General features: G+C 45.8%; 1 protein-coding gene across 3 annotated transcripts in view; it reads right to left on the bottom strand.

Moving 5' to 3' along the window:
• SMURF2 (SMAD specific E3 ubiquitin protein ligase 2) overlaps positions 1 to 27,973 on the bottom strand; it is a 1,185,768-nt gene that overhangs the window by 734,161 nt on the left and 423,634 nt on the right. For all 3 annotated transcript variants that reach the window (XM_078654335.1, XM_078654337.1, XM_078654336.1), the window contains one exon: positions 4,595 to 4,660. In XM_078654335.1, the coding sequence (XP_078510461.1) occupies positions 4,595 to 4,660 (66 nt within the window). The remainder of the gene's footprint in view (positions 1 to 4,594; positions 4,661 to 27,973) is intronic.

The following is a 27,973-nucleotide window of genomic DNA, read 5'->3' as shown; positions in this document are numbered from 1 at the left end:
CAAAATATTTTTTTCAATAATTTCGTTTAGGAAGGCCCAGTTGACTCCATCGAACGCTTTGGCCGCATCGTAGGTGATTATAGTAAGAGGAAGTTTTTCGCAGGCGGCTACGTCTATTGCTGCAAATAGCTCATGGATGGTCTAATGGATTTGCCGCCCTTTTATAAAACCCTTTTGGTCTAAATTAATCAATCTTGGCATTACCTTGGCTAGTCTTTTTGCTATGACTTGCATAAAATTTTTATAGTCACAGTTGAGTAACGATATTGGTCTATATGACTAGCACAACTTTGGATTTTTTCCAGGTTTTAGGATAATGCTAATTGTCGCGTCGTTCCAGGTGTCGGGGATTTTCTCGTGGTCCAAATATACATTATTCATTAATTCTGTTAATTGGTCAACTAGAGATTCTTTTAACGCCATGTAGAACTCATTTGGAAGCGCATCAGGGCCAGCGGATTTTCCTCTTTTTAGACCACTTATAACCACTAACTTCCTCGGGCTTGATCTTGTGATTTAATTCTACCATTTCCTCTTCTGTTAGTGTTGGAAGGGGAATAGCCTCAAGATAGTTCTTGCTTTGTTCTTTAGGTGGATTTGTATCTTCTTTATATATGCCAGAGAAGAATTTTGAGAACTCCTGTCTTATTACAGTATCTTCTGAGCTTTGTGACGGTTGGTCTTGGATCTGGATGCATGGTATGTTGTTCCTTGACTGGTCAGTTTTTATTATCCATGCCAGCAATTTTCCGCATCCTTCCCCGTATTCATAGCTGGCTAATTTGCTATTTTCCCATTTTTCTCTCACTATGCTTTCCAAATAGTTTGCTAGAGTCTCTTTAAGCTTTCGGTGTTTTTCCTCTAAATCTTCCTTCGGTTCCGAGTAGGATCCATTCTCTAGTTGTATCTCCATAATTTTGATGTCTGATTCCATTTTTTTGATTTCTAGATTCTTTGTTTTTGTTTTATACGCTCCTAAACTAAGTAACTTTCCCCTTACCACGGCTTTATAAGCGTCCCAATTAATTTGTTTCGAAGTGCCGATTGCATTATCCTCGAAATAGTGTGCTGAGGCAATTTCTAGCTGATTTACATTTTGTGTGCTATTAAATATGGACCGATCTACTGTCCATCTAGTAGGAGTTATGTTTTTAGGTAATAGAGTTAATTTTACCGCCGAGTGGTCAGATAAATGTGCCGGGGAGGTGTTCAATGCCTTTGACACTGCTTTGGAGACTCCTGTTTAGAAGAAAGAAGTCTATTCTTGATCTATGGCCTAATTTTTTATTGTGGAAAGTAAATGGGTGCGTTTTCTCTCCCTTTTGTGTCCACATATCTTCCAGGTCTAGATCTTGTTTGTAGACTCTTAACCATTCCCTCATTTTAGGTAGATTCAATTGATTATTAGGAGGTGATCTATCTAATTTAGGATCGAGTATGATATTATAGTTGCCCCCTATTATTATGGGGGCAGAGGTTGATAGGAGTTCCAAATAAAGTTTTTGGAGGGGGTTGGATCATCTAAGTTTGGACCGTAGTAGCCAACTATAGTGAGGATATTGTCATCTATCCTTATTTTAGCCACTACCCATCTTCCTTTACTATCTACCACCTTGCTTTCAACTTTTGCTTTTAGGGATTTTTTTAGGATAATTGCAACCTCTTTTACGTTACAGTCTTGCGTAGTGTATATACAGGCATCTACCCATTTTAATTTTTTTATAATCTGATCCCACTCGGTACTTACAAGATGAGTTTCTTGGAGGATGATAATCTCACTCTCCCTTTCCTTTAGATATTCCAAGATTCTTCTTCTCCTGTTAGGTGTTCTAAGTCCATTAACGTTCCATGAGAGGACGTTAATTATATTTTCTCTCGCCATTTCTTTTTTGAAGTTGCTGAGTTCTGAACTAGGCTACGGCATATTTTACATAGTCTAAGAGACTCCCTTTTAACTCCTATTTTTTGTTTTATTAGGATATTTTTTCTGATTTTTTCTCCTAATTTGCTCCCCACCCGTGTTTTAACATAACTTACATTATTAAATAGCTGTGAGGATTGATTTTCCCACCCTGAGGAAGCCTCCCTTCTTTTGGGTGGTATTTCCACCCGCTTCGAGCTCCGGTTACACCAGTTTACTTTATTTAGCTTATTTTATTTTAAAAGATCACTTTCCTTCATTAATTACATTATTTAAGACTCTGCCTATGGGGGCACATTTATGTCGTGACTTTTTTTTTTTCTTCCATATTTCTAAATAGCTTTGGAGATACTTATCCAGACATTCATGCCTTTGAATCACAGGGTATTGACTCTTTCTTTTATTTTATATAAAAGGTTCCTTCTCTAGTTAGTTTTCTCCCTTTGGATGTGGTCCTTTATCTGATGTATAAAATCCTCTACCTCATGGGGCTTCCTTATATTGTGCATTTTATTGCGCCACATGATTCTAAGGGCTGCCGGAAATTTCATCTGCACATTAGCCGCAAGAGATTTTAGCTCTTGCATATGCTGTCCCAGTTCCCACTGTCTGTCTTGTGTGGCTTTACATATGTCAGAGCGAATTCTAAAAGACCAATTATCCTTGTTTTGTGTTCCACTTTTTAGACCCTCACTTAGTATTTTTTCTTTAAGGGTATAATAAGTCTTAAAGTTAATTAAACTTTTTCTTGGGGCCTTCCTTTCTTTGCTTTTCCTGAAAGGATCCCTGTGGACCCTTTGAATGTCCTCCATCAAATTGCAGTCTTTTGTCCAAGGAAAGAATTCTTCAAAGAGGGAGACAATAAATGATTTTATATCTGATCCCTCCAAATTCTCCGGTACATTTAGTACTCTAAGATTGTTTGGTATAGTGCTTGGAACTATATTTGAGGGAACAATAGTAGGTTCAGTTGACATTTCGCCCTGGTTTTTCTGATAACCCCCTAGAATTTGAATTTCCTAACTTCTCCTCAGACGTGGAGATTTTGACTGAGCATTCGCCAGTATTTGAAGACGGTGGGATGGTCTCGTTCTGAATAGAGAAATGGCCTCCTCTCACTTGCACCGACTGCTGAACCTTAAAGTAAGACCTTAGGGAGGGGGGTTACTTTAATTTTTTGTTTTGACGCAAGCAACCCTTGTGCTTTCAATTTCGCGGATCTTAATTTTATATTTTCTGACAGTTCCACTAAGTTGGGGGACACTCTCTGCTTTCATTTAGTACTTCTCGGGTCACACTCTTTTACAGGGGAGCGAGCTGTTTAGCCAGCTGACGGTTTCTCAGACAATAGGCGGACCTTCCCCCACTTCCGAGCTCTTTCTCTGACTCAGTTAAAATATCTGTTTCCACTCCCCCTTCAAGTTTGCTAGATCTTGTGTTATATGAAAATATCCATGTTTGGGTTTGAGTGTCACTTTCCCCTTTGCCTTCCCCACTGCCTTTTTGTCTTGTAATAGTGTGTTGGGCGCAGCTTGTAATTAAATCCGGTGTAATTTTTTCAAAATCACTCACTCCTCGACGTAACCTGTGTTTTAGTTTTTCTAGAATCTTCCAGCTTACCCGATTCCTTAGGTTGCTTCTGCTCACTATATGTCGGAGCTCTTGAGGGCAATTCCGCTTTTTCTCCATGGGGCAGAAGAGACTCCCTCTCATTCATCGACAGTAGGGTGTTTGAAAATTCGGCTCTTATTGAACTGCCTGCTTTTTGCCGATCGACCTCCTCAGTTTCTCTCTGTATTGGTGCCTGGGCAAATGTCTGTGACAACAGCAGTCTATCTGTGTCGAGTATTGAGACTGAAACTGACCACGTTTATTCAACCCGACCGCTTCCCTGCTTCAATTCCGTCCTGCTGACTCCGCCACCCGTGCCCCGGAACAGGAAGGTAATCCTTTGGAACGCCCTGCAGCAGCTCCGCGTAGCTCTCAGCGCTACTGCCCAGATTCCGACGTGCGGCGGCAGCGATGAGAATGAGGCTTTAGAAGGTACGTTTTGTTCCCAGGAGCTTCCGAGTGTCATACCGCATTGATGGTTCAGTCGGTCGGGGGTTTAGATCGTTTGTCCAAGTTCCTTGCAGCTGGAGGGGATCAGTCAGAACGTTTATGGGCGTCTATGGGCATTCTTCGTGTTTTCACTTTCCTTCTACATTATTCCCCTTTCTTGTTCCTTTCGTGCACCTTGATGAGAGACTTTATGGGAAGATAGAACGGATAAGAATGGAGAGCCACGGAAAGTGTGTCTTTTACTCCGTTATGTGCTGGTAGGTCGGAGCTCCCGACCGAGCGTCTCAGCCGGCCGCCATCTTCCTCTCCGCAGGGCAATTATTGGCCGGTTATTTCAATCCTGCAGGCAATAGGCATGTCTACCAACTTGGATGATGCTTAAGCAATTTGTAAGGCACTAATGAACATGCCGTAGGCAGATATGCACTATACAAATGTGAAATAACATAATATGTGATACAAGTTCAGAAAAGCAAGCATGACCCTTTACAAATAACCATATTTACAATCGTAAATATTCCTGTAAGCCCCTGAAATAGTCCTACAAAGCCAGCAGTCTCTGTACACTACTACTAAAAATCAAGAGTGCATTTTCACAAAATGTTCACTTACCCACAATTTGTCCTCTTACTGTATCATTATCGTTTGGCCCAAGTTTGCATAGATCCAACCTCTGATCTGAAAAATAAAAATAAATCAGGTTACAAATGTGAATCTTTACGTTCATGTTAATTGTTAGAGAAACGTTGAGACATCGTTTTAACTGACACGTTTGTTTTATTTCATGGTTTTAAAATTGCTCCTATATAATCTGAAACTGTTGAATGGTTTGGAAAGAGGTAAACTAAACACAAACCGAGATGCAGCTGAAAATGTTAAACTAAGTACTTGGTACACAGATGAGACATGGGCAACCTCCATCTGTCCTTTCTCACACTATTGTTTTTCGATGAGCAGACTGTTCGAATAGACTCATCCTACTTAGATTAGAGCTCACAACAAAAATCAACTTTTTCAAAATCAATGTTTTAACAGAGACTTAAATGCGTCATTAAAACCCTTACCTTATTTTCCCTCCCTGCACAAAATCCTATTAGTTGCATTCATCAATTATATACGTTTATCCGTAGTTGTCAATAACCATATGAATACAGAGTTAACTTTAGAAGAAACATAACATTGACATGCATGTACAGTTCACAAATTAAAATCGAACCATCAAAGTAATATCTTTAAAAATAATAACATTTTCAATTTAACAATCATCAGTGACTTTTTGTTATAATTCAGCAATGTAAAAAGACAACTAGTCAGTTCAATCCAATAAACATGCCACTAGTAGCTTTGGATACCTGATGGCCACAGCACAAGGCTCGTCAGGACTTACAGCTGATGCATATTAACTACACACCAACTGTGAGAACGGATATTTAACTGGGATAGCACAATTTACTTCTGGGGGAGCAAAAATTACTTCTAATATCTACAAACACACATTGGATTAAAGAATACATTTTGCTAACTATACATACCTTTTCAGAGGCAAGTTTAGAAACTGCCAATGGCATTTTCACGGGCTCCGGTCTTAACTTGAATTCAAATGGTATACTTAAACAACCACGGGAAAAGCCAATAGGTTTTGCCTACGAGACCTATTGGCTTTGTCAATGATTTTTAGCCAAGATGTACACCACAACGGCTGCTGTGCAGCTTTGCTTAAAATAAAAAAAAGAAAAGGCCCTATTAAGTGGTTGCCTTCACAGTTTGTTACACCAACAAAATGAGCTAAGCATTTTTTTTTTGCCAATTTGAGATGGGCTGGTAAATAAAAAGTAGTACCCAAAGCGCTTTCACAAAACACAAAAACAATAATAAGCAATATGTGGATTGCATTCCTAAGTAAGCTTTAGTCATGCATGCTCTATATTGGTATTTATGTCGCACACAGCTTAATACTGCAGAAGTGGAGAACATAGGAGGTTCCTTCTCAGACACTGGCAAGCCACAATGCAAAGAACCAAGATTTTAGAGGAGGCCTATGCTATGCGGGTGGGGGTCTAAATATTTTGCCATATGGGACAAAGCACAGTTTGACATAGCTAGTCCTGACGGCGATGGGTAATAGCTATTGTTTAAAGAAGAAAAATTATGCAGTTTTGTATACAGACTAGAAACTACAGAAGTAGGTAGAGCAGGAGATTCAATTTTGCGTCCTACAGCAGTTGTGTGTGTAATGTATAACATGCGCCTATATTTTTAGAACTGATCATCCTTGCGTATTTTAGAACTGGCATCCGCACTTTAAATCGCACTAAGCACTTATTTGTCAGCACTTTATATCGATATGTAAACTCGTGATATGACTTAATGAATATTTATGTCGTTCATAATTGTATCAAAATACTGATGTTTTTTCTTGTCAAATCGTATAATGCAATTGCTATAAACTGATCAATCAAAAATAAAGATTAACATTTAAAAAAAAAAAGCTCGTCATGTCCCCACGATGTTTTTACAACCAGACAGTAAAGGCGTCTACCTTAACCCCTTAATTGCTGCCGTCGGCCAACGGTCGTCACGGCCACTACCTCCCCAGTGCTGCGCACGACCGTTGGACGTCCATTCAGCACTAGTTCCAATGGACAGCGCAGCACTGGGGAGGTTTATTTACAAGCTCTAAAGGGGTTAAAACATCAACTTTACAATGGAAGTTTGATGCCAAACCACCATGCCCATGCCCAACTCCTGTCAACGTTAGACAGCTGATGTTCAAAATCAGAGTTAATTTTCAACAATCGATTATACACCTGGTCAGTGATTGCAGTGTCACGGGCATACAAGTTGACCACTAAACAGGTAACCATACAGACATTAGTACATATTGTAGAGTACGTGAATAGTGGCACCACATAAATAGTTAAAATGCAGATATAAGGAATCGCAGGAAGCAGTGCAATGGTGGCTCCACAGTAAGGACTGCCTTCTTTGTGAAACACGTGGGTCTCCTACTGATCTAACTAACCCTCCCCTTTCAGGACTGTATTATTCAAAGATCTCTGGCAAGTTTACACAAAAATGTATCTGCATCAAACAAGAGTCCCTCTCGGATCAAACGTCAATTAACAGAGGTGTCAACCAAGGATCACCTTTCCACAAGCTTAATATTGCAATTCCCAAAGGAGGAGCTACGCTACGAATCAAGATGGCCGCATAAGCTCCCGGCTCCGTCGACCTCCGCCAACAGCTCGATTATCCTGTCTTTCATCCTGTCTGCACACCTGATTTTCTTGTCTATGAAGGTCTACTGCTTCCAGAGGTGCAATCCCGAGATTTCTACCTTATCGGCTGACGAAGATACGCCGTGTTTCTATTCTCGGCCTAACATCGTGTTGAAGCCTGGGCCTCGATTTCTAGACTACCCGAGTCGGAGTTGAACAACATCGGCCGTGAGACCTGGACTGAGCCCGGTCTCCCGAAGAGTGCCTGAATTGTTGATTTTTCTGACGATCCTTTGAACGATCCACACCCGGGACACGCCAGCGTGCCACGCCGGCAGCTGTGGTGGAGGCCCGGTGCCCGGAGCCCTTTCTCCCCGTGGGGGTCGACGGGCCGGGTCCTCCCTGACGGCGAAGGTGTGTTCTATGAGACGAGGAGCGCCCATTATTTGTGATCAGATTTACGTGGCCTGTGACTCCGGAGCAGCTGGCCTCCGGGGTCCGAACCCGGCTCTGTCGCCTACTGTTATGTTATGTTATTTTTTATTTGTTAAGCGCACATACGCCCGAAGGCTTCTTGGCGCTGGAGAGAGTCAAACACAACAGTACATAAAAAACACAAATCGCTACTTACAATAAACCTGAGAAAAAAGAAAAGTTTTGAATGTCTTCCTAAAAGTAAGGAGGTCCCTGCTATGTCGCAGAGTCAGGGGGAGTGAATTCCACAATGAGGCAGCTAAAAATTGGAAACTGCTGCCTCCCTGACGTTTCCTTTTAAAACGGGGAACCTCAAGTAGGTCTTTGTGGGCAGATCTCAGGCTGCGCGAAGGTTGATATCTACGCAGCAGTTGTCTAAGAAACATGGGACCCTTGCCCTCCAAAGCCTTAAACACAATGCAACCCACCTTAAACATTGCTCTCTGCTCCACAGGCAGCCAATGCAAGGTCTCCAGTCCATGTCTAATCGATTCCCACTTCGGGACTTTACAAATAAGTCTCGCTGCTTGATTTTGCAGGTATTGCAATCTTTTCAACTGGCCGATAGGAGCCCCCAAATAGAGGCCGTTTGAAAAATCGATGTGAGAAAGGACGAGAGCACTGACTGCTTGAATTAAGGCCAAACCTGTGAGGAGATGTGCTATTTTCTTGATCTTCCTCAGTTGGAAAAACCCCGTAGAGACCACTGTTCCAACTTGAGATTCCAAGGAGAGATCCTCACTGAGAGTCACTCCCAAACTTTTTGTTGTACGGGATTTTTTAGGAGGCGAGCCCATGTCCGATGGCCAAAAACAAGGGTTCCAACTGATCTCACTCTTCCCAGGTAGAATGAGCTCCGTTTTTCCCGGATTTAGCTTAAGGTGGTTTAAGGACATCCACCTTTGAATAAAGGACATGGTTGCTCGAAAATCCTCAGCCGCATTGTCTGAGTTTAAGACAAAAACCAACTGCAGATCATCTGCGTAGTTGTATACATCAACATTAAACTGTTGTAAGGAGAACAAAAGAGGCCGCATATACAAATTAAATAATAAAGGGGACAGGGAAGATCCTTGGGGAACCCCACAGAAGGAAATATTTTTGGGAGCTGTAAAAGAACCCAGACGAACCGACTGAGTACGTTCTGAAATAAAGGACCTGATCCAGGCCAGAGCCGAACCTCGAAGTCCAGCCTGTTCGACACGGTTGGCCAAGATGGTATAGTCAACCGTGTCGAACGCGGCGGACAGATCTAATAACACCAAGGCCTGGTGCAGGTCCCCGTCAGCATTAGACCTCAAGGTGTTCTGAACGGCCAATATCACTGCCTCGGTGGAATGACCAGGCCGGAAACCTGCCTGGTTAGATTGTAAATAACCAGAGGCCTCCACAAAGCTTGATAGACAATTGGTCACATGGGCCTCCAATATTTTGGATAGTTAAGGCAGTAACGATATTGGTCTGGTCTGGTCTGTAATTTGAGAGGTCTGAAGAGTCAATGCCGGGTTTCTTTAAGGGATCAGCAAAGCCTGTTTAAAACTGTCCGGAACAATCCCTGACATCAAGGAATTATTGAGCAGAGAAAGCAGGCTATCAGGGATTACCCGACCAATCTCCCTCATTATATGAGGAGGACAGACATCCTGAGGAGATCCAGATTTAACTCTGGTAAGCAAGTCTGGAAGGATTTGGTCTGTAATTAAAGGGAAAGAATGCAAAGTAAGGGGATTAAAAAAGGTATCATCTATCGGCATGCAAACTGGAAGCCTGGATAGAGTATCCTTAATCAAAACTATTTTATCATAAAAAATAATCATTCAAGGAATTGCAGAGGCATTGTGAAGGGACAACTGGGGGAGAAGTCCTTTCATCATTGCACAGCTCAGTCACAATCCTGAATATTTCTTTCGACTTGTTAGTCGCATTGAGTATTTTAGAAGAGAAATAATCAGTTTTGCGAGTGTGCAGTGTCTTTTGGTAGGCTTTACGAATTAGACAGTATGCAATTTTTGCTTGAGGGCAGTAATTAGTACGCCATGTCCTCTCATGTTGCCTCACTTCAAGTTTTAGTTTCCTCAACTCCGGTGTGTACCACTTATGTGCGGCCGCACCGCGAGAGTTATCGAAGCGAGTGAGAGGAACAGAAGCATTGATGGCCGAGTTAAGCCATTCTTGAAGCCTACGGTCAGCAATTTCCACATCCAGGCTCTGTTCTGGCAAGGTAGACTTTAACAAGTTTAAAAAAGTTGAAATGTCCAAAGAGGACCATTTCCGAGTCAGACTGGTAGCCTTCAGTTTAAATTGAGGGGCTTTCGCAACACAAAAAGAGAAACTAATGATAAAATGATCAGACCAACTACATGGTTTAATATCAATAAGATCAATAGGTAGGTTCAATGACCAAATTTGATCGAGACTATGGCCCTTTTGATGAGTTTGAGTGTCTATGTGTTGTATTAAATTCAGGTCACTCAAAAGATCCTTCATTTCAGCTGCTTGGGGGTCTAATAGTATATCATCAAACCAGAGATTAAGATCCCCGATCAAAAGTAATTTAGAATTATTAGTAGTCAGCATGGCCAATTGCTCAGCGAAGGTAGCAGGAAACGTAGCCATATTTTGGGGCGGGCGGTATAACAAAACCACCACAAGTGTCCCATTGACAGTATCCAGTTTAGCAACAATGTTCTCCACATTAGGTAAATCCAAGGAGGAGAGTTGTCTCAGTTGATATTTCTTATTGGAGATAATGGCCACCCCGCCCCCAATTTTACCTGCCGGTCGTGACACAGACATGATGTAATACTCAGCAGGCAAGGCAGCCAAGATGTCCGGTAAAGAATCCGGAGTAAGCCATGTCTCGGACAACAAAAGTAAATCCGGTTTAATATCAGATAGCAACAAAAAAATGTCCATCTGATGTTTGGGCATAGAACGAGTGTTTAAATAAACACATTTAAAATTGCAAATAGTGCCAGCCGCACTTTCCAACACCGCATAATTAGAGCCAAGGTCCATAGCTATATTAATGGGATTAGTAATGCCTAAACGAAATGTCCGTTTCACCGTATTAAGGGGTACGGGGGGGCATGTGGTAATAGTGGGTCGCAGCGCTAACAAGTCGGCGGATGTGTACACTACTGGACCAACAGGGTCCTTAGCCCCTAGCCCCGGACGCTCGCGGACGAGCGCAGACGAGCTTGACTCTAGCGCGACTCCGGCGCGCCTCCGTCGCGCCCGCTGCGCTCCCTCCAGCACATTACGTTTTATGTGAGGGAGCCTCGAGCGACTGGACCGCTGCCACAGGTCCCTGCGCTCTCGGACTCCTCCCAATATGGCGCCCGTTCCCACCACCGGACCGGCACTAGGAGCCGCGGTAAGTGAGCCGCCCTCCACACAATCGGCAGAAGCCGCGATGGAACGAGGCAGAGGGGCCGCAGTTCAGGTGAGAGTGCGAGTGGCGCTATTATTCAGCCGCCCTACGCACATACAAGTTTAAAAGCACTCGCGCGTGCAAGTGGCAGTAATAATCACCGCTTTGCACAGAGTGACAGAGTGATAGTTAAAAACACAATATGGCCCAATAATAAAGGTACAAGTTAAAATAAGCGCAATTGTAGAGCAATTATAGTCAGGTCTGCCGCTATGCAGTCTCTCAGCAAATGGCGCCGGGCAGCTACCACCAACCCGGAATCCACGAATGAAAAGAGACTCCCAATCGTTTTATGGGAGGGAGCCTCGAGCGACTGGACCGCTGTCACAGGTCCCTGCGCTCTCGGACTCCTCCCAATATGGCGCCCGTTCCCACCACCGGACCGGCACTAGGAGCCGCGGTAAGTGAGCCGCCCTCCACACAATCGGCAGAAGCCGCGATGGAACGAGGCAGAGGGGCCGCAGTTCAGGTGAGAGTGCGAGTGGCGCTATTATTCAGCCGCCCTACGCACATACAAGTTTAAAAGCCTTCGCGCGTGCAAGTGGCAGTAATAATCACCGCTTTGCACAGAGTGACAGAGTGATAGTTAAAAACACAATATGGCCCAATAATAAAGGTACAAGTTAAAATAAGCGCAATTGTAGAGCAATTATAGTCAGGTCTGCCGCTATGCAGTCTCTCAGCAAATGGCGCCGGGCAGCTACCACCAACCCGGAATCCACGAATGAAAAGAGACTCCCAATCGTTTTATGGGAGGGAGCCTCGAGCGACTGGACCGCTGCCACAGGTCCCTGCGCTCTCGGACTCCTCCCAATATGGCGCCCGTTCCCACCACCGGACCGGCACTAGGAGCCGCGGTAAGTGAGCCGCCCTCCACACAATCGGCAGAAGCCGCGATGGAACGAGGCAGAGGGGCCGCAGTTCAGGTGAGAGTGCGAGTGGCGCTATTATTCAGCCGCCCTACGCACATACAAGTTTAAAAGCACTCGCGCGTGCAAGTGGCAGTAATAATCACCGCTTTGCACAGAGTGACAGAGTGATAGTTAAAAACACAATATGGCCCAATAATAAAGGTACAAGTTAAAATAAGCGCAATTGTAGAGCAATTATAGTCAGGTCTGCCGCTATGCAGTCTCTCAGCAAATGGCGCCGGGCAGCTACCACCAACCCGGAATCTACTGAGAGGAGATGGAGCGGACGGAGGGCACGCCATCACTACGGGCCGTTGTGGCCGCCATTGGGGCGCTCCATTCGCACACAGTCGCTGTGTTCCGGACACTGATGGTGAAAGTAGACGGTATCCTGGCACCTGAGGACAACGTCTCGTTTGGTCTCCAGCTGGAGATGGTACCAGCGATGCATGGCATCTCAGAGGTCGGGGTCCCTGTGCATCGCCCGGACTTTATGATTCTCGACGGTCCCCTATTGCCGGCTAGCCAGCCCGTGCTTCTCACCAGTGTCTTTTGCCTGACCCTGCTGCCACCCATCACTTCTTTGGACAAACTTCCATGTGGCCACGAGTTACTTGCTGATGGTTTCGGATGCTCGCTGTTCTTGGACATCTTTCCTAGTTCGAGCCATGTACTTTTATCCTGTTTTCGATCCTCTTATGCTGCAAAGAACTTTTATGGACGCTCTGCCTTTTCCATCAAAATGGCGGCTCGAGTGGCAAGGACTCTTAGGACGGACCGTACGGGCCAGGGCTGAACTTTATCGCTGGGTTCCGATATAATAGCTTTTCTTAATGCCGGGGTTGTGCCTATATTGTGATGGGAATTGGGTGGCTGTTATTTATCCTACCGTGACTGGTTTGTATAATTGCTGAATATTGGTTTTATTGTGTCTCCGGGTGGTTGCTGTTGGCGGTGGGCATGGGAGTCCGGGAGTGTGTCTGCTTTCTCCTCCTCCGCTTTCTCTTTTCTTTCCCTCTCCTTTGGGGCAGTTCCTGGGCGACAGGTACGCTGTTAGTGGGGTAGGCCGTAGCCATTACAGTGGTGTAGGGTGGCGGGTGTGGGGGGGGGGTTTGTTATTTTAGTTTGTTTTGTTCTATGGTCCCTTTCTTCTTTTTCCGTCTGTCTCTGGGAGGGTTCTTTACCTCTTTAGTAGGGTTGGCTGTCTTTCTTTCCCTTTTTCCTTTCTTATAAGGCTTCTACACTCAACTATGCCTTTAGGTTACTGGGGGGCGAGTTTTCAGAATGGCGCTCTGCTTTATTGTTTGCTGTCGTATTGTTTTCGCTCTAGGTCCGCCTCGGCGACTGTATTGTTTTGACAACTGTGTGGTTCATCAACTGATTCTGTTTGCTCTGCGGGGTACGTCCCCCCCTCACCTCTTCTTATTTTATTATGTGGTGTGACGCCATTGCTCCTGCAGCCGTTCCTACTCTACATAACTTTAAAAAAACGAAAACCTCATATATCCTTATGCTTTGCAGTGCGCACTCACACATGACGTATCTATGATATTGCTTTTTTCGGTCGTGTTCTTGTTTCTACATCCTGATTCAGTTGATACGCTTGCGGCCGGCCCCTGTGGTTGTGGGCCTGCGCATGTAATACTTTGCAAGTTTCAATAAAGGTTTTATAAAAAAAAAAATTTAAAAAAAAATTTGCAATTCCCTCCTAAAGTGTTTTTGTTTCTGTTTTAAAAGAGGCAGACGTTTAAGTTTGCTGATATTGACATGACTCACACAACAGCCTTAACTCATGTGGCAGTAGTTTTGCAGGAATGGTCACAGACTGCTACAGACACGGCAATGCAGTGAAAGCAAATCATGTGATCCACATGAGTTAAGGCTGTTGTGTGAGTCATGTCAATATCAGCAAACTCAAACGTCTGCCTCTTTTAAAACAGAAACAAAAACATTTTAGGAGGGAATTGCAATATTAAGCTTGTGGAAAGGTGATCCTTGGTTGACACCTCTGTTGATTGACGTTTGATCCGAGAGGGACTCTTGTTTGATGCAGATACATGCATACCATTCCTGTAAAACTACTGCCTATAGGCAGTAGTTTTGTAGGAATGGTCACAGACAGCTTATATTACCCAATTATACATTAATTATACATTAGGACGGATATATTCCTCTTTTTCAGCAGCACAGCTGCTGCCCGCCGCCATGCTACTTAGGGAAGGGTGTGTTGGCTTTCTCAAGCGTCAGCAACCTCCATGTATCACTCTCCAGGTTAAAACGTATTAACGCAAAAAAAATGCCAACATCAAGTGGGTGCTTCTCATCTCTCATTTTATTTCATATAGTGTTAATGTGCTCCCATAGGACACGTTTTGGCTGCCACGCAACCTTGTTCACATCACTTCCTTCAATAACGGAAATGAACAGACTTTTCCCGTTCTTTCACCTGTATGTTAACAATGTATTAACATCTTGTACTCAATACAGAGCGTACTATTTTTTTTAACATATTCTATTTCATTAGCTTCAGATATCGCATTTCTCAAATAAACGTTTACATTCTAAAATGTATATTCTTATGGATTTATGGAGATACTCTGGTAATTTCGCCCAAGTGGGCAATAGCATTTTTTTGAAAATTCTTCTATTATTGGATTCTTTCTTAAAAATATACTTTCTTACGAATATGCATATATACATATATATATATATATATATATATATATATATATATATACATATACACACACACACACACACACACACACACACACACATATATAAAATATATATAAAAAAATAGCAAAGGGATTCAGCCCCAGTGGGCAAAAGCAATCAATCAAATTATTGGAATTACTATATCTTTCAACCCACGTATATTGCCTAGTCTCCCTTAGTTTTTTTTTATTACTTTATGCGATTAATCAGCAATAACCATAAAAGTAGACAACATAAAAAATCATTACAAGAGAATCTCATACGTAATACAACATGAAAAGACAGTTTTATACTTAGAAGTCTATTAAAGTTCGCCCATACAAATAGATTTTCTTAATTTAAAAAATTCAGAAATAGTTACAACAGTTAAAACTGTGTCCAGTCTCTGCAATTCTCAAAATGCTGGGCGGCATCGATTTAAGTTCATTTCCTTTAAGATCGGGATAATCAATTTTCTGCGTGGCAATATATAAACTTTACAAAAAAATAAAATATGAATATCCGATTGGGTCGAAAAGTCATCGCATGGGCACTCAACTAAATCATGGGACCAGCTGTTCATAACAGGGAAGCTCAAAAGTCTGAAAAGGATACTTGACCTAAAACGTGTCAGGACAAACCTCTCATAATTAGACATATACAGGGTTAAATATGGCTGTAGTTTGTCCTGAGTTAGTATCAGTTGATGTAGAAATACAGTCTTTTTCTTTACTTCCTCCTTAGCTCTGTTCTCTTCAAGAAACTCCATACATTGTTTTTCAATATCTTCCTCTGGACATTAGTCATTGTGAGAGGAACATCAAAATAATTTTGGCTGTCAATTTCAGCAAGAAAACATTTCACATAGACAAGCCATTTGATCCTACTCACGTGTTCTAAATTTAAAACGTCCGTCAGAATTGCACGATTTAATACACACTCATTGGTTGTCCAGACCCTATGCCAAAGTAGTATAGGCTGGATTTTAATTGTGTCTCCAATGTGGGGCTGGCCTAGTTCCTTGTGGCAAATATAAGTCGAGACACTCTCAGGTACAGCTAAGATGTGCCTCAAAAACATATTTTCCACTAATTGGAATGAATTTGTATTGGCATATCCCCAGAGTCCTGAGCCATAAAGAGCAACTGATATGCAGGTCGCATTAAAAATTGTTAAAAATTCCCCGATTGGTTTTTTACCCATTTTTTTTTTTAGGGCCATTGTTGATTTCGAAAACAAAAGACTTCTTGCTTTTACAGCACTTGCCCATGTGCCAGACTCATGGAACAGGATACCTAAATAAAGGAAAATTGCAGTGGAATCCAGGGGACTATTATTTATATACATCGTTTTTCTCCGTCTAATACTCCTTGTGCCGCAGTTCATGGAGAACGTTTTTGTGCAATTTATTTTTAGATCCAGGTTTAACATAAAATTATTAAAAGTTGCTATCAAACACTGTAAGGCAATGGGGTGTCCGTGCCATTATGACCGCATCATCTGCATACAAGAGTGCAGGGATTGATCTTTTACCTATCATGGGCTTGTCCCTGCACTCTTGTAGCAGAATTCTCTACAGGTCATTAATGTATACTAAAAATAACAAGCATTTACAATGCAACGGTTTCGCCTTTGCAAAAGTTAGAGCTATTGGCATTGTAAATGAACATTTTTATTTATGTGTTGGTTTTGAAAACAGATAAATAAATGGCATTGTCATTTACAATGCCAATAGCTTAATCTCTCGCAAATGCCACACACACACACCCACAGAGAGCCCCCCACACAGAGCCCTCCCCACACCCACACAGAGCCCCACACACCCACACCCACACATAGCCCCCCACACACACACACAGAGCCCCACACACACAGAGCCTCCCACACACAGAGCCCCCCACACACAGAGCCCCCCACACACAGAGCCCCCCACACACAGAGCCCCCCACACACAGAGCCCCCCACACACACCCACACAGAGCCCCCCACACACTGCGAGTCCCCCCACACACACTGCGAGTCCCCCCACACACACTGCGAGCCCCCCCACACACACTGCGAGTCCCCCCCACACACTGCGAGCCCCCCCCACACACTGAGAGCCCCCCCCACACACTGAGAGCCCCCCCACACACTGCGAGCCCCACCCACTGCTGCTGTTTACAAGGAGGGGCCGCATGTAAAGGTCAAGTTGGACGCAAGGGGCCCCATGGGCCGTACATTGAGTATCACTGATTTAAAGTATACTCGCAGCAAGTTAGAACGGTAGCCGGGCCCTAAAGCAGCAAACCCATTACTTTCAATTAAAAAACGGGAAGTAATTATCACCGTGACCACTTCGAAATGAAGCCGTTTTTTCCGCCATGCATCTTCAGCAACAAAAACAAAAGACAATGGCACTTAACCAACAACCACAGCGCTTTTAACAATTTCACTTTTCTCACAGACTTTACCTACCTTCACTAGGCTGACCTGTGCTGAAAAGGATGCAGTTTTGTTAACAACAAGCACCCCTACATCTGATTAAACTAATATACTTGATGCTCCACGATCAGTATTGTTGTTCAATCCACATCCTCATAAAAATAGATTAAATTTACAACGAGCATGAACTAGGTATTCAGATGTAACTAGGGCGGATGGCTTTTATGTTCAATAAACTTGTGAGACAGGGGTTGCATTGGTTTTAGATCTTAAAGGCACACAAGCAACGAGAGGGGAGGGGGGTGAGGAGCTCACGCACACAAGGAACGAGAGGGGAGGGGGGAGAGGAGCTCACGCACACAAGACGGAAAACAAAGACGACAGCCACGAGTTTACCTTAAATGCAAAAACAGGAGCATACATACCAGGCAAAGACGGAAAACAGACACGACAACAACGAGCCACGCAATGACAGAAAACAAAGACGACGACAAAAAAACAAGACTGAAAGAAGCCACGGAGACGACAATCGCGCAGCCCACTCTGGCAAAAGACACTTCGAAAAAGACCAAAACATGACGGGGAAAAAAAAAAACATCCGCCCACCGCCGCAATGACATTGTTAAAGGGGCGGAGAGCGAAAAAAAACGCCGGAACGCCCACGAATCTGCTCAGACAATGACGGACGCATCTCTGTTCCAATGGCTAGCCTCCATTTATGGAGCTAGCCAATGGAACAGAGAGGCGGGTTAAAGCCCCATACTGAAACTCAAAAGATTTTGTCTGCGCGAACACTGCTGCGCAGAGGACGCCAGGCGAAACATAAAAAGGGGCCAGGACACACCCCTGACGTACTCCACGGCCTATCCCAAAAGATCTAGTACATTCTCCATCCTTCCCATAACGAACAACTGCAGTGGCACCAGAATATAGTTCCCTTAAAAAGCAAATGATATTTTCTTCCACCCCTAGTTTTTCTAAAATTGCCCAAAGTTTACTGTGGGAGACGCAATCGAATGCTGAACTTAAGTCAACAAATGTAAAGTATATGCGTTCCCCCCTTACCCTGGTGTATTTTTGATGCATAATAAATAGGTTTAGGCACTGCTCTATTGTTCCAACTCCCTTCTGGAAGCCGTATTGCAGGTCACTGATTATCCCATTTTCCTCTGCCCAGCTTTGGAGTCTCCCTAAAATGACTCTCCCAAGGATCTGTATGGATGCATCAAGAAGGGAAATGGGTCGATAGCATACACAATTTTGCCTATCTCCCTTCTTAAATATTGGCACGATTACGGATGTAAACCAAGAGGCATTTAAACCCCTCACAAAGGCAGCATTAAAAAGTTGTACTAGCGTAGGGCCCCATAATTCAGTGTTATGTTTAAATAAATCCGCTGGGATGCCATCCGGGCCTGCAGCTTTTCCACCCTTCGTTGTTCTGAGGCTCGCCATAACTTCTTTCAAGGTTACAACCAGATTTATATCCTTAACCTTTGGGATACCCATTCGTCCTCAGTAATCGCTATTTCTATGCGTGCTTTTGTAACATCGTAAAGAAAAGGAGCATTTACCGCTTTCCAGAAAGCGGATGAATCTCTGGAAAGCGAAGCCTCACAAAGGGATTCCCAGGCATCCCTTTTTATTGCAAGTTTCCAATTTTTCAGTGCCTCATTAAAGGTTTTCCTCAACTCTCTGACCAATAAAAGGTCACGTGGATTTCCGTGCAAGGCATTTTTAAGATTAGAGAGTGCCTTTGTGCATGCTGAATCAAACCATCTCCTATTAGTTTTCCCCCTGTTCTTTGACTCAACCCACAAAGTATCCTTGATAGAGGATGCAATGTAGTTAAAATGTTTAATTATGGACAAACTGTCTGCTTGCTCATCCAGACAAGTCAGAAAGCTTTCTGTACATTTAGTCACCAATCTTTTCAAAAAAACAAAAACAATTCTGGGGCCAGTTTGCTCCATTTAAGTGAGTAGCCATTTTGCCTTCCAAGTATCACGTCCGGGACTAGCAGCCTAACTGACCGTTCCCTATTTAAATCCCGAAAGGGGTTTTCAATCTCCAAAGTTAGCGGTCGGTGGTCACTCAATACCACATGAAGGGTCTTACATTTTTTGATCTGACATCCATACCTGGTGGGGCATAGTATAAAATCAATTGTAGTGGCCGCTCCCTTACCAACAAAGGTCAGGACAAAGGGGGATCCTATTTGGCCAATTTCATTCGCATACCCAAGATCACACGAAAACAAAATTTCATTTAACAGATCCCCACTTGTGGTATGCTCAAAGTGAGTGAGGCTAGTGTCCTGGTCCAACATAAGAGCACAAATGCCTTGTTGGCCCCGTTTACAGAGAACACAATTAAAATCCCCCCCCCCCCCCCAAATAACCGTTACATCTTTTAAGCTTGTGTCCATTTCATATTTTAAATCAGCACCAAACGTGTTTTTATGGTCTGAACAATATCAGTTGTTACAATATTGTTATAAAAATGTATGATAATAACACTGGGGGCCTTATTAATACCTATCTTCACCAGCTGATAACTATTATGGGATAGTAATTTTACTTTCTCATATTTAAGCTGGTTAGACAGGTACATACACAAACCACCCTTAGCCCTACCATGTGGTCCCCGCACTGCTGGTGTAAACGTGGTTTTATATCCAGGGATATGCATGGGCTCTATTAACCATGTTTCCTGTAGACCCATGATTTCATACCCATTTACAATGCTTCCCCATGTAGTATTATTTATTTTGGATTTTAATCCTGCCACATTCTAGAAAATGAGGTGACATGTTTCCTTTTTTTCAATGATGGTAATAGTGTTCCGAGGCGCTATACTCGCCACTGGGGTTCCAACCCTCACCATATCGCCCATTTCATATGGTCCACTAAATGTTGTACGAATCCTGCCTTAGCTGTTTCAATTTCAGAAATGTACTTTGTCAGTTCACCCTCTTGAGAGGTGACTCCTTCTGATGGGGCAAAATCTACACAGTTTAAATCATCCATCCCGTCACAGGGCATAAATACTTCTATGTTCGCCTTGTCTATCGCACTACCTTTCGAGATGGGTTTTACATGGGTGCTGGGGGTATCACTAGTAAGTCAATCGACCGCTTCTAGGCTTGAGAATAAATCAAACCGTTTAGATGCAGGAATGTTGTAACCATTTAAAGTAGGACCTAAGATACTCCCAACATAGGTATTTCCTAATTGGCGTCTTTCAAAGGTCCAGTGTGGCGATCTGGGATAAAAATCACCTAGTTCCCACGTGACTATTCCTCCATCACCGATCTGAGAATACCAACTTTGGAGGTAGGGAATCACCCGTTTGTCCCTAAAGTTCACTATAACCAGGTCTCCCTCTATATCCTTAGTCATGTGTCCCAACCACCCAACCCTTCTGACGTTTAGAATTTTCCCATCGATGTTAGGAGGAAGCGGTCTATTTTTACTTAGCCAAAAGGCTACTTTATTTTTTAATTCCTGATACCCTTCAGTTTTCCCAATAGGAAGCTCAGGCACCCCTGACAGGACACTCACAAAGGGTGCCGCCTCTGGTGCCAAATCAATATGGGTGGTAGTTCTCTTTAATCTGCCCAGGTTGGTGCCTTGTCTATCTGAGGTTCTCTGTTTATTAGTCTGCCCTTCTAAGGCGCATGGTGTGGACTGCGTTCTCAGCTCCACACCTGCCAGAAGGCCCTTGTCCCTGGTGGTACCTAAGAGGTTTTTGGCTCCAGGGCGCTTCTCTATGTCTTGTTGTCCAGGTTGAATATTAGACTTATCAATAGTAACTTGTTGGACCACCCTAGGGCCGTTGCCGATCCCCACACCTTGTGGCGCAGTAACCAGGTACTTCGGGTTATCCACTCCTTTTGCAAAGTTATCCAGCGTACTGGAATTTTCTTTAACTAGCTTCTCTATCTGATCCAATTTGGAATTTATCATCCTGGTTCTCTCCAATAAGGGTAACATCAAAGATTTAACTAGTGTTTCTATTTTACCCAGCAGCCCAGCATCATCTATACCACAATTAGGGAAATGTAAGGTGGGCTCCAAGGTGGCCCTGTATGGACTATGGGGTTGCACAGTAACGTCAAGAACAGAGATGTTACTATTTTTCTTTTGTATTTTAGTCAAGCCACCCTTCCGAGGACCACCCCCTCTTTTCCGTTTACTTTGTATAGTTTTAGCTGGTGGTCCCGGATTCTTAACTGTTAAGGGCGGACTATGTGGCAAGGGGGAATTTAAAACCTTGTAATTGGAGCTACTAGAAGCCGTGCTAGTTATAGATGTATTTAAGATACGGCACTCTACTATATTATCGGAGTCTTCCAACATAGGACTAGAACTAGGGCCCACTGCAGCTGAAGGATCTAATAGTCTTAATGGTTTGGGGGAGACCACTGACCCAATTGTACCTAGGGACGAGCGCTTTCCCGTTATAAGGTCTAGGGACAGGCGTTGCTCAGTAAGGAGTAGTTTCTGTCCTGTAACGCCAGTTCTGTAGTAGGGGTATCTCTGTTATAGTCATAATCTAGTGAATAGTCCCGCCCATGTGCGTGGACCCCGGAGCAATCAAAAATTATCTCTTACAGTGTCAAAAAATACAGAAATGCATAGACACTTGAGAGAATTTAAAGACAGATAATGCAGCCTAAAAAGGCTACACTGTCCAGTACTTCAACTAGAAATTCCACCACAAAATCCACAAAACAGCAAAAGCCTGTACAGATTTCCATTGCTTTAACAGCAAACTCCCTCAGGAATGATAGAGAGAAGAACCTGGACAAACAAGCCCCATAGGCTGCCATTATGTGGCTCAAAACAGGATACTGTGCCTTTAAGAGAATCTTCCAGAACCTTCTCCCAGTATCCCAGAATGCATAGCAGGTCCAACTTACTTTCAGTTCTTTTTGAAGGCGTAACACGCCAGACCTGTAGCATTCCGTAAAGGAATATATATCTCTCTCCACCGGGGAGGAGGGAGGGCGCTTATGACTATAACAGAGATACCCCTACTACAGAACTGGCGTTACAGGACAGAAACTACTCCTTCTGTAGTAGGGGATCTCTGTGTATAGTCATAATCTAGTGAATAGAATGGCAAGCCCATCCCCACACCAAAGCGGCGGTGGAGAAAAGAGAATCAACACCACTAGTTTGCGAACAGATTTCGCAGTGAAGCCTGTCCAACCTGAGCATCTGCCCTAGCATCAGTGTCCAGGCAGTAATGCTTAGCAAAGGTATGAACCGACTTCCAAGTGGCCGCCTTGCAGATTTCTGCAATCGGAACATTACGGAGCAATGCTGTCGTGGCAGCCTTGCCCCTGGTGGAATGAGCCTTAGGCTTACCTCCTAAGGTCTTATTAGCTTTTTGGTAACACAGCTGTATGCAGGACACAATCCACCTAGAGATAGACTGCTTAGAGGTCGCAAGACCCGTCCTGACTGATCCATAATTGATGAACAATTGGTCTGACCTACGAATATCACTGGTTTTATCCAGATAAAATTTCAGCACCCTCCTAACATCCAGGGAATGCAAAGACCTTTCCGCTGGAGATGAAGGATTCTGAAAGAACGTAGGCAAAGATATAGTCTGGTTGATATGAAAATCAGAAACAACCTTGGGAAGAAACTTAGGGTGAGTACGCATAACAACCTTAGCAGCATGAAATACAGTATAAGGTTCCTGGCAACACAACGCCTGAATTTCACTCACCCTGCGGGCCGATGTAATGGCCACGAGGAACGCCGCCTTCCAGGACAGGTGCTGCAACGAAGCCTTATGAATAGGTTCAAAAGGCTCCTTCATCAATCTGGACAGCACCACATTCAAGTCCCATGAAGGCGAAGGAAGCCTGACAGGAGGGAATACTTTCTTCAAGCCTTCTAGAAAATCCTTGATCACAGGGATCTGGAAGAAGGAAGTCTGTGAAGGGCATTTCCTGTAGGCAGTCAAAGCAGCCAGATGAACCTTAATGGAATGGACATTAAGGCCAGACTGCGCCAGATGTAGCAGATATGGAAGGATGACATCTTCCTTGCATGTCGTAGGGTCATAGTTCTTAGACTTGCACCAGATGCAAAACCTCTTCCACTTGTAAGCATAAAAAGTCCTAGTGGAAGGTCGCTTAGCCTCCTTCAGTATGTCCATACAATCCTCTAGGAGATTCAAATGGCCATATTGCACTATTTCAGGAGCCATGCCGCCAAACTCAAAGACGAGAGTTTGGGGTGCACCATCCGCCCCCCGAACTTCGTGAGAAGGTCCGGCCTGCACGGCAGCTTCATGTGAGGAAGGAGAGACCGGTGAAGCAGGTCCGTGAACCACCACTGTCTGGGCCATTCCGGGGCAATTAGAATCATCTTCGCCCTGGATTGGGAGAGCTTGATGAGAACCGCTGGAATCAGGGGAATGGGTGGAAAAGCGTACAGAAAGCTGTTCGACCAGTTGATCCATAACGCGTTCCCCAGTGTCCCCGGCTGGTAGTACCTGGAGGCGAAGTCTCGGCATTTGCTGTTTTCGGCGGTGGCGAACAGATCTATGTCTGGAGTGCCCCACCTTGCGAAGACTTCTCCTAGTACTTCGTCGTTTATGACCCATTCGTGGTTTTCCTGAATCAGTCTGCTCAGCTCGTCTGCCTGAACATTATGCACACCTGGCAGATGAGTGGCCGTTATCGAGAGTCCTCGAGCCAGAAGCCAATGCCAGATCGCCTGCGCCTCCTGAGACAGAGTGCGTGATCTCGAGCCCCCCTGCTTGTTGAGGTAATACATCGTGGTCATATTGTCCGTCTGTACAAGCAGAGAGTTGGTCCCGAAGGACGGTTGAAAAGCCTTCAGCGCCAAGTGAACAGCCCTGAGTTCCAGGAAATTGATGTGGTACGTGGACTCCGACGGGGACCACGTCCCTTGAATCTGCAGGTCTCCGGAGTGCGCTCCCCATCCCAGGAGAGAAGCATCCGTCACGATAGTCTGAGTGGGAATGTCCTTGTGGAAGGGAACGCCTCTGAGGAGATTCTCCGCTGAACACCACCACTTCAGAGACTGAAGAGCATGTAGAGACAGTCGTATCTTGTCGTCCCAAGATCCTCTCCTCTGGTCCCACTGATCTTCCAAGCACTCCTGCAGCGGCCTCATGTGCAGCCGCGCATGTGGTGTCAGGAAGATGCAAGAGGCCATCGATCCCAGCAGAGAAGACACCGTCCTCACTGTCGTGGATGGAGTGGACATGAGAGCCTGAGCCTTCCGAAGGAGTAATAAACGTCGCTCTTCCGAAGGAGACACGCTTGCTGACAGCGTATCGATGGAGGCTCCCAAGTACTGGATGCACTGGACCGGAGTCGGGACAGACTTGGACATGTTGATGTGCCACCCCAGCTTGTTCAAGAGAACGCACGTCTTCTGGAAGTGTGCTTGAGCTTCCGAGAAGGAGGAGGCCTTGATCAATTGTCCAGGTATGGGTAGACAAACACCTTGTTCTTCCTCAGGTGTGCCGCTACCACTGCCATGCATTTCGAGAACGTCCGGGGCGCAGACTTCAGCCCGAACGGAAGTACCGTGTACTGATAGTGATTGGTGCCGACTTGAAATCGCAGGAACTTCCTGTGTTTGTGTGCAATGGGCACATGGAAGTACGCATCCTGTAGGTCTATGGCGCAAAGCCAGTCTCCCCGCTGCAGCTGAGGATAAATCTGATGCAACGACAGCATGCGAAACTTTTCTCTGCGAATCCATTTGTTTGCCTGTCGCAAGTCCAGAATGGGCCTGAACTCGTTCTTGTCCTTCTTGCGGACCAGAAAGAACCGGGAGTACAGACCTCTTCCTCTTTGAGACAGAGGTACATCTTCTATCGCCCTTTTCCTTAGAAGGATGTCGGCCTCCGCCTGGAGCTCGCGCAGTTGATACTGCGAGCTGACCGGAGGAATCGATGGAGGAGGGCTGATGAACCGAAGACTGTATCCATTGCAAACAATATTCAGCACCCACTTGTCCTGAGTAATTTTTCTCCACTCTGCCAGAAAAAATTTAACGCTTCCCCCCACCGGAGCGGGTAACGGACGAAGGGGAAGTAACCGCTCAGGGGCGAGACCCAGCCGGGCCCTTGTTCGCGGTAGAGGACTGCTGTCCACCTCTACCCCTCTGACGTTTCTGGAAGGGTCTTCTGTATTGCTGCTGTTGTTGCTGCTGCTGCTGTTGCCCAGAAGACTGTCCCCTTCCTCTACCCTGCGACCCGAACTGTCGTTGGAACTGGCGGAAGGGTTTCTTGTCTTTGGGCTTCTCCAAGCCCACAGCCGTCAGGGTTTCAGCCTCGGCCTTCATCCTGGCCATTTCGTCATCTGCATGTTTCCCGAAGAGGGTGTCGCCGGAAAACGGCAGATTTGCCACTCGCTGTTGCGCTTCAGGCTTGAGCGACGTCAGCCGGAGCCAAGCATGGCGTCTCTGATTGATACCGTGGCAGTAACCATGTGCGGCCAGCAGGGAGATATCCGTCGCGGCGCTGATGGCTTGGTTCGAAACCAGCATCCCTTCCTGGACGATCTCCATGAAGTCCTCTTTTCTGTCCCGCGGGACAAGGTCCGCGAACTGTTCCATGGAATCCCACAGCGCACGGTCATACCGCCCCAGCAACGCCGAGTCGCTGGAGGCCTTCATCGTCGTGGAAGCGTCCCACACGCCTTCCTTCCAGCCGAGTCAATCCAGCGGCTCTCCTTATCCGGAGGCACAGTGGAGGACGGGGAGGTAGCATGTAGTTTCCTAGCCACCGTCACAATCACCGAATCAGGCACTGGGTCCATCCGTAAGAAGGCCGGGTCCGACTCAGGCGCCCTGTACTTCTTGACAAGCCTGGAGGGGGCGGCTTTCACCACCGCCGGCGTAAGGAAGAGCTGTTCAGCAGGCTCAACCAGTCCTGGCACCAAAGGCAGTAGGGGGCGAGACAGGTGCTTCGTGTGCAAAGTCTTGAAGATCACAGAAGTCGTCGGCGTAGGGGCCGTCACCTTGATCCCCAACTTCGCCGCCCCTCTCAGGAGAACCTCCTGGAACGTGCCAATGTCATCGATCGGAGACACCCTCGTCTCCGGTGAATCCGACAATGTAGGTGAATAGGAACGGGTCCTAGAGGTCGAACGGGATCTGGACCTATGCCTCCTATGGCGATGTCTGGATCTGGAGGAGGATCCGTGTCTACTCCTAGATCTGTCTCTCTTCCCTGAGCGTGACCTCTATCTCCTGGGTCTGGGACGCTCCACCGGCTTCCCCGGGACTGACGTCATGGGCTTAGGAGGAACCTTCGACTTAGGAGTTTTCTTCGGAGGTGTCGGAAGTATGGGCATCGACACCGATCTCGGTGGAACCGGAGGAGGAGCACCAGGCACAGGGGCCTGTGGTCCTGACGGAAGAGCAGGTAGAGGAGGCAACGGAGGAGGAGTTGGGGCCCTCGGAGGAGGACCTCTAGGCAAAGGAGGAGGAGGAGGAGGCGTAATAGTCTTCTTCGGGGTATACACCTCTGAGTACGCCGTTCCCGGCGACCCACCATCCTGTCCTGACTGAGGGGAGCCCCCCACAGTCCTCGGCCTGTCCTTACGACCCCCCGACGTCGAAGACCGGTGTCCAGACGTCGAACGTGGTCCCCTCGACGTCGAGCGGCCCTTCGGCGTCGACCGTTTCACACGCCTCGGCGTCGACCGGCTTCTATGCCTCGACGTCGATCCCGACCAGATGGACGATCCTCTAAACCTCGACGGCGCGCGCTTACGCCTCGACCGCGACCTCGACCGCCTCGACGGCGACCTCGACCGCCTCGACGGCGACCTCTTTGATCGCCTCGACGTGGACCTCGATCGCCTCGACGTCGACTTCTTCTGCGCCGGAGACCTCTTCCGCCTCGACGGCGACCTTGTCCGCTTCGACGGCGGCCTCGACGACGACGATGTCCTCGCCGGCGAACGGCGGTGTCGCCTCGACGGCGAGCGCCGACGCCGGGTCCTCCGATGCCTTCCACTCGACGCCGAAGAAATCGACACCGGGTTCGACGGCGGCCTGTGTAAGTCCCTCGACGTCGACGGGCGACGTTTTCTCGACCCAGAGCCCTGGGGAGACCGGGAACTGGCCGTGGACCTTCCTCTCGACGTCGTGGTCAGAGCAACCGAGCCAGACGGAGACCTTGGACGTTTGCTGGACTTCCTGCCCCTGGGGAGCCCCCCAGAGGCCTCAGCATGGGCAGTAGACGCCCCTCCAGACCCACCTTGAGCCTTCAGTCTTCTTTCTTCAAGGCCCTGAAGTCTGATCTTCCTCCTGTCCTTCAGGGTCCTGCCAGAGAAGCCTCTACAGATCCCACACTCCTCTGGGATGTGGGAAGAGGGAAGGCAGAGGATACACACCTCATGGGGATCTGACTTGGCCTTCTTCCTGGAGCACTCCGGGCATTTGTCAAATAATGCAGGCATTATGGACAACAAAAGGGTGCAGAAAACCAAGAAGAAAGTCACCAGAGTACTTAAAAGTACACAAAATCGAATTTTAGTGAAAAAAAACCACAAAACCCTTGAAAAGGGAGAGCTCAATGCTCCAGGGTCCTGCTTGCAGGAGCCGGAAAAAAGAACTGAAAGTAAGTTGGACCTGCTATGCATTCTGGGATACTGGGAGAAGGTTCTGGAAGATTCTCTTAAAGGCACAGTATCCTGTTTTGAGACACATAATGGCAGCCTATGGGGCTTGTCTGTCCAGGTTCTTCTCTCTATCATTCCTGAGGGAGTTTGCTGTTAAAGCAATGGAAATCTGTACAGGCTTTTGCTGTTTTGTGGATT

The sequence above is a fragment of the Lissotriton helveticus genome, chromosome 7 (genome assembly GCF_964261635.1).
Source record: "Lissotriton helveticus chromosome 7, aLisHel1.1, whole genome shotgun sequence".
Classification (NCBI taxonomy): domain Eukaryota; kingdom Metazoa; phylum Chordata; class Amphibia; order Caudata; family Salamandridae; genus Lissotriton; species Lissotriton helveticus.
This window is presented reverse-complemented; position numbering and strand designations above follow the sequence as displayed.